Genomic DNA, 17,431 nt, shown 5'->3' with positions numbered 1-17,431 from the left:
GCCACTGGAGGTAAGGCAAAAAGACCCTTTAATGGGGCAAATTTTCAAAATTTTGAAAGTTTACATGGATTTTTTCCTTTTTTTTTCTGTGAAAAGCCTGAATGCATGTTTTAAAATGGTTTCAAACCTTATAATAGCCTTTTCTTAAAAGTTCAGTACTTCCTGAAGCATTTTAAACATTTCCAACAGGTTACAAATTACTTTCAGTTTTAAAACGTTAACAAAACAGCTGGTAGTAATAATGACTAACCCTATTCATTAGACTGCACAGTAGCAAATTTCAGACTTATTGCAAAGGACAGGAAGAAACATTATTATTTTTCAATAAAAGTTAGTTTCAATAGTTATCTTTCAGTCAGCCTTTCTCTTAATAAAATATCTCAATAAAGCTACTTAGGAACACACTGAATGTCATAAATTATTGTTTTTATGATCTTACATTAAATTGCAATCAGGAACATAATCAAACATTCTCATTGAATTATTGACATTCTTCAATACACAATTATCAGGCAATTAATTGAATATCACAGAGGGCATAAAAGGTATTAAACGTGACGTAACCTCATTTTAAAAATAGTTACTTTAATCAATTTATAATTCAAACTGATTATATCATGGTGTGTTAATGTGAGCAAGGTTCAGTTACATAGAAAAATCTGTTAATCGAATCTTAAGCTAATTGGTGAAGGAAATGTTTGGCAGAATATCGTTTTGATATATTAATGCATATTTTCACTATATGTTAAAAGTGATGATTACTGTTTCTTAACCTTTATTTTTTTATTCAAAAACTATAACAATTCTATTACCTACCTGGATATCTTTTCAACATAAAATGGAAGTCCTTTCCCACCCCCCTCTTATTTAAGGAATAGGCAAAGATATACATAAAGGGGTTCAAAAAGAAGTCTTGCCATTTTGGAAATTCATTCATCTAAAACTGCTAGATTAAAAGTTTGAAACCCTTAAATCTATGATTTTCACCTTTTTCAAGGTCCACAGTCAAAGAGTAATAAAACTAAACAAAAAGTCACTACCTATATAACTTTCAAGGATACATACTTCAATATTGAGTGGGAAATCCTACTAATAAAAAGAATGTGTTGGAATTAAAAAGCTCAACTTTTTATTATTTCACTTGCTGCACATAATGAATCATCATTTCCTAAACATTACAATGCTAAATCACTAAATGTAATTCTCTTTGAACTATATACATCTCTTATCTTATACCTATCAGAAATCTATTATATGATAACAGAATTTTATTTTTAGTCAAGGTTAATGCTGTTTTAAACCAATGTTATATTGTTTTGATTTGTTTTACAAGCCAATAATTATTCTATTAAATCCTCAACACAGCAAGGCATGGGAAAGAGGCTTTATCTCATTATTTAGTGATATAATAAACATGAAAACATATCAGAACTTTGCAATTTTGAATCAAAACTATCTGCATTTTTTTCCTCACTAAATATATTCAGCTGCAGTTTTTCCTCAAGTTAATGTCTAGATTTAGCACTGACCAAATGAGAGCCTCTCTATATTTTATCTCTTATCAAAGGGAATCAAGTGGGTGTAATTATAAAAACACACTTTTCTCATCAAATGTATGTACTTAACAGCAATGTTAGTGACCCACAGCTTGTACAAAATCTTTGATAATTTCCAACACTTTTGAGGAGTAAAAATTCATGGTTAAAATAGTGATATCTCACTCAGTGTTCTTTCTTTTTATTCTTACACAGATGTTACTGTGATTTTTCATTTTATCTTTAAATATGTAACTGCTATCTTTCAGTTTGTTCTTACTCATGTAACTGCTATCTTTCAGTTTAATCTTACACATATAACTGCTATCTTTCAGTTTAATCTTACACATGTAACTGCTATCTTTCAGTTTAATCTTACACATGTAACTGCTATCTTTCAGTTTAATCTTACACATGTAACTGCTATCTTTCAGTTTAATCTTACACATGTAACTTCAATCTTTCAGTTTGTTCTTACACATATAACTGCTATATTTCAGTTTAATCTTACACATATAACTGCTATCTTTCAGTTTATTTTTACACATATAACTGCTATCTTTCAGTTTAATCTTACACATTTAACTTCAATCTTTCAGTTTATTCTTACACAAGTAACTCTATCTTCAGTTTAATCTTACACATGAAACTGCTATCTTTCAGTTTAATCTTACACATGTAACTGCTATCTTTCAGTTTAATTTTACACATGTAACTGCTATCTTTCAGTTTAATCTTACACATGTAACTGCTATCTTTCAGTTTAATCTTACACATCTAACTGCTATCTTTCAGTTTAATTTTACACATGTAACTGCTATCTTTCAGTTTAATTTTACACATGTAGCTGCAATCTTTCAGTTTATTCTTACACATGTAACTCTATCTTCAGTTTAATCTTACACATGAAACTGCTATCTTTCAGTTTAATTTTACACATGTAACTGCTATCTTTCAGTTTAATCTTACACATGTAACTGCATTCTTTCAGTTTAATCTTACACATGTAGCTGCAATCTTTCAGTTTATTCTTACACATGTAACTCTATCTTCAGTTTAATCTTACACATGAAACTGCTATCTTTCAGTTTAATCTTACACATCTAACTGCTATCTTTCAGTTTAATTTTACACATGTAACTGCTATCTTTCAGTTTAATCTTACACATGTAGCTGCATTCTTTCAGTTTATTCTTACACATGTAACTCTATCTTCAGTTTAATCTTACACATGAATCTGCTATCTTTCTGTTTAATCTTACACATGTAGCTGCAATCTTTCAGTTTAATCTTACACATGTAGCTGCAATCTTTCAGTTTAATCTTACACATGTAACTGTGATCTTTCAGTTTAATCTTACACATGTAGCTGCAATCTTTCAGTTTATTCTTACACATGAAACTGCTATCTTTCTGTTTAATCTTACACATGAAACTGCTATCTTTCTGTTTAATCTTACACATGTAGCTGCAATCTTTCAGTTTTATCTTACACAAGTAACTGTGATCTCTCAGATTATTCTTGGGACATTTAACGGTTATATTTTAGTTTTTTGTTGCACATGTACGGTAACTAAAGTTTATTTAAACACATGTACCGTAACTTATTAAAGTGATCTCTCAGGTCATTGAGTCTTTTTCACTTTACAAATACACTTCAATGAGGAAACATTTCTTAACCCAAATTAAAATATTGACAGGTATCGTAATTGATTTTATTTCTAGGTCAACAACTGATAATTTGTTATTTTTGTGATTGTTACATCATTTTTTTCAAAAGTCCATATGGAAAAGAAGGGATATGGTGACCGTATATTACTTCATGACACAAAATTTGTGCAAGATTTCAACAAAACCTTGGGCAAAAGAACACTGCTTTCAACGGATGGTGCAAAAGCTTACACCTCATTGCCAGACCAACACTGCCACTAGCACCAGTTTGAGAGAAATTTTTAGCTAAATGTCAGTAACACTACATCTGTGCACTATAGAACACAAAATTAAGAACTACAATGTATAAAGCTAGGGAAAGAAACCTACAAAGTACTGTCATAATTATGTCAAATGTATGCCATAGTTATAATTACCTATGCATTCTGAATATGTCGTTCATACAATAAGACTTTGCTGTATACAGATATGGGTTGGATTCAATTAAAATACCAGGAGATAACCAGTATGTCAAAGGAACAGCCAATAAACCGGTTATTCATCTTGACCAATTGCTGGGATGGCTTCAACCCTGAACTACAGAGCTAACTCCTTACATCAACTACCCACAGCCCTTAGTTTTACAAAGTGATAGCAAAAATCAAGCTGCCAACCCACATAAATTTATCATCCATTCCCCATAAAAGTTCCATATCAATATCTTCAAAGAACAACTTTTATTTATTTTACATTTAACCACTGACTCGTATGATTTCAGTTAATACTGGACAGACATGCCATGATGGTTAAGGGTCATGAATTGCAGGGTTTTTTTCGTCTAAAGTTTTAGTCTTCAAAAATGTTTATTGTATAAAACTGGGCTATTGTTTTGTTATAAAATTTCGCCATTAGTTTTCTCAATTGAATTGTTTCATATTTTTCATTTTGGGGCCTTTTATAGCTGACTATACGGTATGGGTTTTTCTCATTGTTGAAGGCTGTACTGTTGCCTATAATTGCTTACATCCACTTTATTTGTCTAATTTGAACTTTGGTGGATAGTTGTCTAATTGGTAATCATACCTCATTTCCTTATTTTAATATATGTGACATTTTGAAAGTAAAAGTAAAGTAAATAAGTTTGTTTACATCTTGGTTGATAATTGCCTCAGTTGCAATCATACCACATCTCATCTCTTTATTTTTATAAGTTATGCAAGCATTTTAAATTTGTTGTTTTTGGTAAACAACTAGGTATGGCATATAGTGTTGAATTCAATGATACAGATGGTTAACATGGTGTGATAAATTGTTCTTTACGTAAAATATCATATTTAATATAATATCTTCTGGTGTTATTATTTCACTTCCAATCATTACTTTATCAGTTGCACAGACGGCATAATAAGCAAAACAAATCCATTATAATTTCCTCGACAACAAATATAGAATACCTTGGAGACAATACTAATGACACAGTATTAGTGTTATCATGGCTAAAGCTAGTTCATCAAGTTAGCAACCACAAGACAATGCCTGAATTTTCAAATTGGAAATGTATTAACAACTAGACAAGCAATACAATAGGACTTCTAGTCTTCCATTTTAGGGTTTTTTTTAATGTGGGGAGAGCAATATAATGCAAATCATGAACAACAGAAGAATTGCGATTTTTTTTCATAACACATCACCTTATTTTCAGGAAAACAGATATCACTCTAGCTTTAAAAAAATCCCAACACTTAATCAAATCTTTTCTCTGTCTTTTTGGTCTTACTAACCAGAAGAAATCATCAATAAACAAAACATTTGGCTTTCTCAGTAAATATTTCATTTTATAATAACCGGTACATCTACCTGTATTGACATTATCAAATCTTCAATAAAATGCTAATTCAAAAGATAATATTTCCCCTGTTGACAAATCAAATATTTTACAAAAGTTAAGGTCTTTTTTACAAAAGGGGATTGAAAATACCCCCCCCCCCCCCCTAAAAAAAAGAAGACTAAAAGCAGAGCCAGAAAAACAGAAAGCCAACAGAACTATTGAACTGAAAAGAATTCTCAATGTTGTCATTTTTGTGTTGTTGAAATCCAAATCATCTTTAACAGAATATGGGTATAACAGTTGATTGAGATCATTTCCACTTCAAAAATTTGCAAAATTTGTGTCCATCATCTAGTGTTGTGGGTGCATTGATATACACTTCTACAATACCATACAGTGAAAACAAAAACAAAGTAATCACATGTACATGTGAATATGCATTCCTGAGATCTTTGTTGTCACATTACATTATCTTCCCTTCCTGACAGGTCTTTCTATAGCATTGATTTATCAATATCTGACAAACTACTGGCTTGTAACAGGTTTCTGTATTGTACACACATTTCCACCAATATATAAGGAATACAAATGACTTGTTGAATTTAGCCTTTAAAAGAAACCAATCTTATATACTTATGTCCATTGTATAAAAAAAAAAATGTTGTTAGACATTGGCCTTTTTTCCTTCAACTTTCTCGCCCCTAAGGAACCCATCTTTTATCAATTGTCTTCTGTGACAGTAATGGTAGCTTCCTAAGGTAACATTTAGGGGCATGCCTAATTCTTTTTTTTTTCTCCCTTACCTTTCTCATTTCATTATCATTAAAAAACCCACCCCCATTTTTCCATTTCCTTTCAGAAAGGCTTTCACAACCCAATCTTAACCATTAATCAGCTTTAAAGTTCTTTTTCTATGATTTCACAAATACCACAATTGATGACATTGAGAATGTCAGACTTACAGAAATAAGAAATTATCTATGTTTAACTTTCCCTCCTTTTATTTTCAGTAAGCAATAATAAAGAAAACTACTTTCTACTCCTTCATTTCTACATAACAATGTTATTGCAACTTCCTTTTTTTTTTCAAATTTCACTCTCATTCTTATCTTAAGTTGCTATTTTTCCTCCAGCATTATTTCAACTCCCCCTTTTGCCTGTGGCAAACTAAATTTAGCAGGGGCTACTCCTATGACATTTATTTCAATTGACATATGAAGGTATATACACCAATCCTTTCTCTTACAAGTTAATTCGATACATAGTCCTCTTATTATTAGAGTACACCCTATCATTATAGTTGAATCATTTTCCATAAAGAAGAAATCGTGACAGGAGAAATAAGCAAATTCTTTTAACATGAATCAAAGATCAATATAATGGCCAAATATAGCTTCACAGTTCCATAACAATTTGATGCTATAATGACATGCAGCTTACAGACAGAAATTTTATCTAACTACTGACAAATATGACACATGTAAAAAATCTTGATTATTACTGTATCAAGTTGTTTTCATTTTCTGCAAAGATTAATATAATTTCATTTTATTGGGAAAAGGGGATGGGTATTTCCAAGAAATAACCTTTGTGTTCTTGAGAGAGAACAATGCATCTTTCTTTTTGTTACAAGTTTACAATACAAACAAGAAAATTTTGTCTCTACAAATTTTTCCACTCAATCCTTATTCTATTGCCTTATTAAAACCACAATTTTTCATTGAATGTTCTTGGTCATGTGGTAGAAAGAGCAACGTGTTCAACAGATCAAAAGCTTGTTACAGCTCCTTCACTCTTAGAAAATGTAACTTCTAAGTGCCAAAAATCTGACAAAATTTTTCAAATGTATAGTCAATCTTTTCTGCTCATGACATCAAATTAAAGATACAACAAAATAAGTGACTTTCTATAATGGCGCACATAAAACTCAGATTAAGTAAAGGACAATAACACGATAAGAAACAGATTTTTCTATCTAACAACCTTTTAAGGAACAATTTGCTACACATTTAATAAAAGAAACCCTGTCTGATGATTTGATTAGTTGTTAGATTCTGTTACTTCCAGGTGTCAAGAAACTAACGGCTCCTACTACATGATCCTGAACTTTTCACATGAATAAAATAATTTTATTTGTGCAACAATTCCTACTTAATATTTATTATTATCAATAATTATGTCAATATAAATGGATGCTACTGATGTAGTTTTCACTCAATTAATCACCATTACTCAGTTATTATCAGACGACAAATCGTTACGGAAAGAGGTCGATCATTGGAGGTCGTCTGATCAATATCATCTAAAGTCACATTATCAAATAGCAACGTGTGCCTTGTGAACATTTATACCAATAATTCCCTTAGTAACAACCTGATAAATAATAGAAATTATGGTTCCAGGTTCTGGATATTTTTAGTTTTTAACAAGCAAAGGGTTTCTTTCAGCCATATGTTTTACGAATGATTTCAGTTTTGTGAAAATGAACAAAGACAAACTGAACCTTCAACAAAATGTTTCTTCAGTGCTGGCATCAGTATACTGATGAGTACTTTTGCCAATCTTTACATTCTTCCCAAAATAAAGAACATTTATATATCACGAAAACACTTTTAAATACCAGTACATGTAGTACGTCGATTCTTTTCTTTAAATTAAAATTCATTTGTAGTTTAAATGATAAGGGATGCATTTTATTTGCTTTATTGGATCAAAGACATTTAAAGTTTAAATCAAATAACTTTTACCCTTTTGGTTAGAGACTGATAATGTAGGCCAAACAAGAAGGTTTTTGCAAAATTACCAAATGCCCCAATATTCCTAAACAAGGAGGGACATGAACTATATTCCTAGCAATTAAGATTTCCAAGTGTCATAAGAAAATTTTACAGTTGAACTCATTTTGTTAACCAAGAATAATAAGTGGCACTACTTTGCCGTCCCGTCTCGTTGGAATACTGGTAAGATATATCTCTCTTGTAGACAAAGATCATATCTCTGAAATCCTGACATAAGCATGTAAGCATGAATGAGCTCATGATATCATATGAACACCCAGCATTTTCATAACCTCAGTTTATCATTTGCAGTGGGGAATAATTAATTGGCATTTCATATTTAACAAAAGTTATAAATAGAACAAACATTTCGAATAAACGTTATATATCTTAAATACATGTAGTAAGTATTAGTATATTCTATCTATAGCACTGCACAAAATACAATTACAAGGTAGAGCTTAAGTGAGGACGTTAATAGGTATAAGATTACTTTTCAAAGGGAGACAACTAAGCTATTGGACAGTGTGCTGAAAGCAAATATTTGATTTTTTCCATAGCCCTACATCTATTTTTTTTCTTATTGCATAATGTCAAAAAATGAAGCAACATTAGGGGTTAGACATGAAAACCCATCTCCCAATTCTACTTTCTTTTTAAGCAACATTAGGGGTGAGACATGAAAACCATCTCCCAATTCTACTTTCTTTTTAAGCAACATGACAAGGAAAGCTACATGAAGTTGTCATTACCAATCGCATTTCATTTTTCCACAAGCTGAACAATTTTCTTGGCAACTAACACTACGTGCTTTGGCCCTTTAAGAATAATGGAAGAAAATGAAAAAAAAAGCCATTATATCGAAAGTATAACAATTTTGAAGAAATAAAATACTGAAAGAGAAATAGAATGCTGAAAATATTAAGTGTTTAAATCTCTTTTAGTATGATTTAATTTTTCTTCTGAGGAAAATCATACAGAAAACTGAAATAAAAGACCAGAGTTTCTCACAGCTTCTTCTTGTCCATTTTATACAAAAATACTGAAATATTAAAATCTATAGTAAGGTTTTTTCATGTCTTTCTAGAAATTAGGTTTCCAGGTTCTCAAAAACATTCACTGCTGAAAGATAAAATTCTATGTCATTCTGTTTTTGCCTAAAAAATTAATGAATAATATTAATCAGTACCCATATCAAAATCCTACAGCTACATGTAAACATGAGAAAAATTCTTTCCCTGTTCTTCAAAACCAGGTTTGTTTTTGTCAGAAAAAAAGACTGAATAACATGAATAACGTTGATCAGTACTCCTATATAAATGTTCAAATCTTACGGAAATGCAAGTAACAAGTAAAAGCTTGTCTACAAACCAAGTTAAACATTTATAGCTTAGCAAATTGTTATTTGTATAAATATGCATTAAAAAATGCATAAAAACTGTTAATTTTTACATCATTAATTTGCAATTTTGCCAACTGATCTTATATTTTTACTTCTTCATTCATTTCCACTGCTTATCTGACACGGTAACATGTTATTTATATACTTCTGTAGATGTAATTGCAAAACGCTTTGACAAATAAGCCATACCCTATTAGCAAGAACATAGTAATTTTAGTAAAAACACTTGATTACCAATGATGAAGTCAACTGTGATCAACTGATCCATGCAAACGAAGCAGGCAGGTTGAGGAAGAAATAAAGCCATTCCTTGTTATCTAGAGCCATAACAAGATTGATATCCGAATCAATAGGAAGTAAACAAAGCTATTAAATCATGCTTTTATCATTCACCTAAACAAGATGGAGAGGCATAAAAAATATCCAAAATAATAATCTTCCGTCCAAAAATAAACCAAATACATTGAACCATGACATGCAGGTTATTGTGAAAAGCCTTAAAATAAAACCCAAAATGAATCGTAATCAATTTCGACACTAAAAAACATAGCATGCCAAAAATATTTACTCAGAACTTGGTTTCTTTGAAGAGGTGACCTTTTTAAACAGGTTAGTCCTTTTTTCAGCAGTGGACGTTTTTCCAACAAGTTCGGCCACCTTTCTCTCAAAGAATTGCTTAAGAATCTGAATTTTCGTCAATGGTAGCTGACCCCTTTTTCCAACTCCTTTAGTGACAAGGGATTCCTCAGACTGAGAAAGTCCTGCATCATGAATAGTTCCCAAGGTTGGCTGGAAGTTGCGAAAAATACTCCTGGGACTTGGGCTCCTTTGTGATCGATTAGATCCTGGAGGTTTAATTTTATTCTTTCTTTTAGAGGACTTTCTATCAAGAGTCATAGTTCCTGACAAACTTTTGACGAAAGAATTTTGATTTGAATCTGATTGGGGTGAACTAACTGGCTCTTCAAAGGTTGGACTTAAAAGACAGTTCAACAGTCTATTCCCTGGTACATGTATCTCTGGTCTTTGAAAAAGTGGAAAAAGTAAAAAAAAATATAAAGCAAGTATGAAATGAGATACAATATGTATGAGTGTGAAAATCTGAATGAAATAAAAATATGTCAAAATCACTTTATTAATAGAGGCCATTAAAGGCCACTTAAGCGTTTGTGTTTTATTTCGTTTTTTTTTTTATATTTAACTTCGTCATTAGCAAAACATTCATTATTAACAGGTCGTTTCCCAAAAAGTAATTAATTGAAACCAAACATAGAAAACTAGTTCTCTTTGTAATAGTTTTGATCAACTTTGACATAATTCAATAACCAAGAGAATATATAAATTTTGTTTGATTGAAGTAATTTGATTTATTATGTATTAGGGTTTATGAGTCAAGTCTCAACAAGATTATGTGATTTGCATATATCTATTTCATTGAATTGTGATAAACAAACAGAATTCCTAGCACCAAGTCATACCAAAGCTAGAAGAAAACTGAAATAATTAATAGCACTGCTAAATGGCTCAAAAATGATAATAAAATATGTAAATAGTTTATACTTTATGCAATCGTGACTATTTGTGCAAAATTAGAAAATCTTACGAAATAATATGCCTAAGTCATCTATTAAAAGTCAGGAAAATTATTTCATAAGATGCATATATCCACTGAAAATATAACTTAATTATCTGGTTATTCATAGTCTTAACTTGTTTTAATGTACATTCAGCCAGTTTTAAAAGAAACATATATTTATTAATACTTGTAATAATGTCTGGAATAATAATTGTCAGACTAAGCGGGGTTTCATAAAAACATACATAAGACCCAGGTAAGACAACTTGAATTTTCCAATCAATACATGTGTATAGGTGTGTTTGAAATATTATGCTCTATAAGCTTAAAATGTATGCAGGACTCAATATTGGGTGTGACCCTATTTTTACAATGTCTTCCTGGGTAACATGTATGCTTCAATTAAAAACAACCCTTAAGAACAATATATATGCGTGTATATACTAATATGGTTGGCTATAAGGGTATTCCATCAAGCAGAAACCTTAAGAAAGAAATGAACAATATCGTCTGCTGTCCAACAAACACAAAATGCACAGAAAGAAGGACAGTGGTCCTAACTATTTTGGTTTATTATCGGCTTTATTGATAACTTAGGCTATTGGCATGGTCAAACTCCTATTCAAATATCATCATCATGTATTGACTTGTCAGCATCATTAATGGATATTGCTTAGAAGTGAATGTCTGAACATATTTTCCAATTACTTTCTTTCCTACTATATGAATTACTATGTGATGTAAAATGTCTGTGTCAGCAATAAAGATGAAACAGTCTTAATAATATTCTAGCCACATTTTCAATCAAATTTTCTTCAGGCCAAGGACACTAATTATTGAATTCTCATTTCCTTTTATGATACAAGAGTACTGGAATTGCACCAAAATTGAATATCAATATTTCTCAATAATGAGCATTTACATCATTTTAAGGACTAATTCTCTTATTCCAGCTGTATTCATTACTGAAATCTTATATGCAGAAAGATTATTTCAAATGAAAAATCAGTTCTAAGTTATCAAAACAGAAAACAGCAGATGTATTATATTTCCAAACAGTGTTATAATACACATTCATATTAAATTGAAACAATCGCATATACTTTGATCTTACATGTTATTTAAGCATCTTCTAATACTTTGCTGATTTGACGTGGCAAAAATTTTGATTTACCTCTGAAATTCAACAAAATTTCCCAATTAAAAACGTCTGGTTTGAAAAATTCTTTTGGATAAAATAATAAAATGCTCCGCAGGGCGCAGCTTGATACGACCGCAGAGGTCGAACCCTGAACAGTTGGGGCAAGTATGGACACAACATTCAAGCTTGATACAGCTTTGCATTTGGATTGTGATTAAATATTTGACACAGCATAGGTTTCTGACACAGAATGAATGTGGTCTAAGAACTTAAAAATTTTAAATTGGACATTCACCTATTATGGTCCAATATCCAAAATCTAAATACATGGTTAGATTCAGCATATCAAAGAACCCCAAGAATTCAATTTTTGATGAAATCAAACAAAGTTTAATTTTGGACCCTTTTGACCTCAATGGGGACAAAGTTGATAACGGGGCCCAAAAATCAAAAATCTAAATACATGATTAGATTCAGCATATCAAAGAACCCTAAGAATTCAATTTCTGTTAAAATCAAACTAAGTTTAATTTGGACCCTTTGGACCTTAATGTAGCCCAATTTGAAAACGGAACCAAAAATTAAGAATCTAAATACACGGTTAGATTCGGCATATCAAAGAACCCCAATAATTCAATTTTTGATGAAATCAAACAAAGTTTAATTTTGGACCCTTTGGACCTCAATGTGGACCAATTTAAAAACGGGGCCCAAAATCCAAAAACTAAATACACGGTTAGATTCAGCATATTAAAGAACTCCAAGAATTCAAGAATAAAACCCCATTGAAATTGGTCAAGAAATAAGCAATTTATACGAAGTATCTTCTTTTGCACAATACTGTGCAATTAAATATTTCTTGCTATTGCGCAATACTGTACAATTGACAATTTCTTGCTATTGCGCAATATTGTGCTATTGGATATTTCTTGCTATTGCGCAATACTGTGCAATTGAAGATTTCTTGCTATTGCGCAATACTGTGCAATTGAAGATTTCTTGCTATTGTGCAATACTGTGCAATTGAAAATTTCTTGCTATTGCACAATACTTATTATATAATAATAATTTACACATCCTGTTTGGTGTGTATCTCCTACCATATCATTATTATTTGCTTTTAAATATAAATCAAAAATAACCAACTTAAAATGGAAAATTTTAAAAGAAAAAAAAAGGAAAAAAAGAAAAAAAAGGAAAACCCCCCCCTTAAAAAATTTTTGAACCCCATTATGATTCATCACCCCCAAACTCAATCCCAGCCTTCCCTTTGTGGTATGGTACCTTGCAGTACAATTTCAGAGAGATCCATACACTTGAACACAAGTTATTGTCTGGAAACTAGAAAAATGTGTTTTTTGGCCCCTTTTTGACCCCAAATTCCTAAACAATTAGGACAATTACCCCCAAACTCAAACCCAGCTTTCCCTTTGTGATATGGAACCTTGTAGTACAATATCAGAAAGATCCATACACTTACACACAAGTTATTGTCCTGAAACTAGAAAAATGCTTGTTTTTTGCCCCTTTTTGGCCCCTAATTCCTAAAATATTGAGGCAATTACCCCAATCATCAATCCCAGCCTTCCCTTTGTGGTATGGTACCTTGCAGTACAATTTCAGAGAGATCCATACACTTGAACACAAGTTATTGTCTGGAAACTAGAAAAATGTGTTTTTTGGCCCCTTTTTGGCCCCCAATTCCTAAACGTTTCAGCAATTACCCCCAAACTCAATTCCAGCTTTTCCATTGTGATATGGAACCTTGTAGTACAATTTCAGAAAGATCCATGCACTTACACACAAGTTATTGTCATGAAACTAGAAAAATGCTTGGTTTTTTGCCCCTTTTTTGGCCCCTAATTCCTAATATTTTGAGGCAATTACCCCCAAAATCAATCCCAGCATTCCTTTTGTGATATGGAACCTTGTGGAACAATGTCAGAGAGATCCATACACTAACACACAAGTTATGTCTGGAAGTTATAAAAATGCTTATTTTTGGCCCTTTTTTGGCCCCTAATTCCTTTACTGTTGGTACCATAACCCCCAAAATCAATCCCAACCTTCCTTTTGTGGTATTGAACCTTGTGGTAAAATTTCATAGAGATCCATTCACTTAAACTAAAGTTAGAGTGCGACAACCAATGTGTCTTCGGACGACGACGACGACAACGACGACGACGCCAACGTCATACCAATATACGACCACAAAAATTTTTTTGCGGTCGTATAAAAAAAGGGACCAACAATCTCACTGTGGAAAAAGTTCAAAGTTCAGACAGATAAATCTTTGGTTATACAATGTGGCAAACATTTTTCATTCAAAGCATATTTTTTAAACAAGACAACCATGATTACAAGACATTGATCTTTGTTCCATGACATTTTGTGTTTGCAGACTGATTTCTTTTTAATCTACTACAGACACAAAAATTCATACTACTATTTATCTTTCATGATATAAAAAATAAATTTACAAGTGCCTTCTGTTTTCATCACTGAGAAAGAGCTAAAAACTACTTTAAAACTATTTTTCCACAGAATACAAAAGATAGCAAGGATGAAACAACATTTCACAATATATAAATAAAACCATAGATGAAGCACTTTACACTAGAACACATACCGAGGTGAAAGAGCAAGGGGTTCCAAATGTGGTTTACCACTAGATGGAGCTGAGAGTTTCCTAATTTGTGACAGTGAGTTCTGTAATTCTTGCCGATGTTGCTTTAACTTTCTCTCTGCCAACAGGTAGTATGTTGCTGTTATATGACTATACTCATCTTTTTCTATAGACCTACAAACAGAAAGCCAATTTCACTAAAAAAAATCATTTCCTCATCACAAGTGAGGCTGCACCAACATTAGCTTAACCTGCTTTTTACTGCCTGTTAACTCATTACAAATGTTAGTTTCATAACTATACATTAGGCACAAATTTTGATTGGTATATAATTATCTAGGTAAACAAAGTGTTTAAGAGTTTAAAAATACAAATTTCCTATGGGAGTTGTATGCAGAAATTGTTGAAAACCGAAAGAAATAAATTATAAAATATATCCATAAATTCCTGCGTACTAATATTTTCAGAAGATAAGAAACCAGTTTTCCCCTGGACAGTCATACAATGTCTATATGTTTTCTAGATTATCCAATGTTAAGACATTAAAAGGACAGTTTACAATACACAATATTTTCTGCTCAGTCTGAACCAAAGAGCATTTGGAAAGCAATTTACAGAATCAATTCTCATTTGCTGAAATACATGTTATGATGTATTAAACAATTGCAAATCTATTATACATGTAACTGTTTAATTAGCATGATTAACAATCTGAAGCAATGAATAAGATTTATGACAATCATTTATGCATTATTTTTAATATACCATAGATAGAAGCATACTTTAATATTTCATCTTTTGTTCCGATTTCTCCCTCCACCATTTTTTCCACCAAGTAATTATGATCTTCTTCAGACAGATGTTCGCGTGATATCAGTGGCAATGCGGCTGGTGGCATATCTTCCATTTGCATATGTAACCAATCATGACATAAAATCTCCTCTAAACTCGCTCTTTCTGATGGCTCTCTTTTTAACATAATACTAACCAAACTGAAAAAGAATTTTTTAAAAACCGTCACTTTGTAGTCAATTGAAAAATGGCAGTAGTCTCCTTAATAAAATTTTGACCTCTAAATCTAAAATTTAAATTCTGTAAGGTTGATTGATGGCTGCTGAATGTCCAGTGGCAAATATTAGTATCACAGCAATATCGGAAAATATTACATGCATAATTAGGGCAATAACATTTTAACATTTTTACCAAAAGACCATATTTACCCATTATAAGAATATGGACGATGAATATGGACGATATTCAAATAAAGAAATAAAACTCCTGCAAATGCATATACATAAACTAAATACCTTGAAACACAATTTAATTTCTAAAGTACTGATGAAGACGATTGAAAATAATTGTAAAATTTTTATATTCCATCTTTCAAGTGTAACCTAGAAAAACGTAACTTTAACTTAACAAAGATTGATTTCTGTTTGCTTAAGTCCAGTGGTCTGCAAGAAAGAAGTTACTTATTTAGCTTTTATGTCAACTGATCATTACTCCCCCTATAAACCGCTAACAAAAAACATTTGTTTTGGGTATCATGTACAGCAGATTTTTGTCTGCTTTTCCATACCAATTGCCATTGCATAACAATGGATTTGGCAATCGTGTGCAGAAGATTTTGATCTGTGTAATCTATTGCATCTAAGGTACAGATAATGTAATAGAATGTGGATTAGAAGGTACACATTTCAGTATAGTAAAATGGCTTGAGCAGCTAAGCTAAATTGAACAGTGAGTATAGATGGCTGGATTCTAATTAAGTACTGTAAATTCAGAAATTATTGCATGCATTTATTATTGCGATTTTTGAAGAAAAGGACAAAAATGTGAGGTTTAATATTGCGATTTCAGGACAATCTGCATACAGATATATGTATCAGATATCAGAATGCGAGTTCTCATTATTGTGATTATCACTCAGTCGCAAAATTCACAATAATAAATGAAGAATGTGTCCATGTGACACAGATGATGCCCCCCCCCCCCCCCTTGTATATAACGTTATAACATTAACAGTGATGCCACCCAAATTCTAACTTGATCTGGGTTTTGTGGTAATAAGCATTGTGTATAAGTTTTATAACATTTGGTTGAGGCAAATCTAATTTAGAGAACAGAAACCAATTTTGGGGATGTACCGACGGACGGGATGAACAAGGGTAACACTTAATGCCCCCTTCGCCTAGCAGCAGGGGCATAATAAAAACCTCGCAATAATTTCTGGATTTACAGTACCGGTATATAGAATCACAACTTATATCTGACATCAACAATTACAACTGATCAACAATACAAAACAACTTGAACAGCTTGACCTTAATTTGTGGAATATTTAGCCGAATTTGTCACACTGACTGAAAAATACAACTTAATTAAAAAATATAAAAGTATCAGTTAGGTGTTGAAAGTTTAGAATAAGAATTACAAATAAACTTTCATTTAAACCCATTTAAATACTTAATCGATCAACTCTTACATTTAATTATTGTAGATGACTATCACATTAAAACTGCCTACAACCTTTGACAAAAGCTTACACACTGTAAATAATGAAACAAACGAACTATGACCAGTTTGTGAAAATCAGATATGACATTCTATGTAAAATGTGAAGACATCCTGCCATTCAATTCAAATAAATAATCGACTTCAAACATCAGTTTCCTATATGTGTACTATTTCACAATAGAAAGCTGACTTTCCTTGTGTTTTTCTCTTCTTCAAAAACTGCAGCAACTGGTTCGAAAGTACTGGATTAATCAAAGAGTACAATGTACATATGTATGAATGACATATTCATTTGAACTGTACTAACAACTAGTAACCTACATGTATTCTATCTTTTTTTGGATTCAAAAATGAATATAGTTCCAAGCTCATCCAGAAT

General features: G+C 31.5%; 1 protein-coding gene across 2 annotated transcripts in view; it reads right to left on the bottom strand.

Annotated features, from left to right (window-relative positions):
* Positions 1 to 17,431, bottom strand: part of LOC127702313 (SNF-related serine/threonine-protein kinase-like) — a 48,413-nt gene that overhangs the window by 13,442 nt on the left and 17,540 nt on the right. The window contains exons 3-5 of one of the 2 annotated variants that reach the window (XM_052206449.1): positions 15,318 to 15,527; positions 14,539 to 14,709; positions 8,543 to 8,608 (exon numbers count right to left, since the gene is read on the bottom strand). In XM_052206449.1, coding sequence (XP_052062409.1) covers positions 8,543 to 8,608; positions 14,539 to 14,709; positions 15,318 to 15,527 — 447 coding nt within the window. The remainder of the gene's footprint in view (positions 1 to 8,542; positions 8,609 to 14,538; positions 14,710 to 15,317; positions 15,528 to 17,431) is intronic. The other variant, XM_052206450.1, reaches the window with a different exon arrangement.

Source organism: Mytilus californianus, unplaced genomic scaffold, assembly GCF_021869535.1.
Source record: "Mytilus californianus isolate M0D057914Y unplaced genomic scaffold, xbMytCali1.0.p SCAF_5, whole genome shotgun sequence".
Classification (NCBI taxonomy): domain Eukaryota; kingdom Metazoa; phylum Mollusca; class Bivalvia; order Mytilida; family Mytilidae; genus Mytilus; species Mytilus californianus.
The sequence above is the reverse complement of the archived record's forward strand: the minus strand, read 5'-3'. Positions and strand labels throughout refer to the sequence as shown.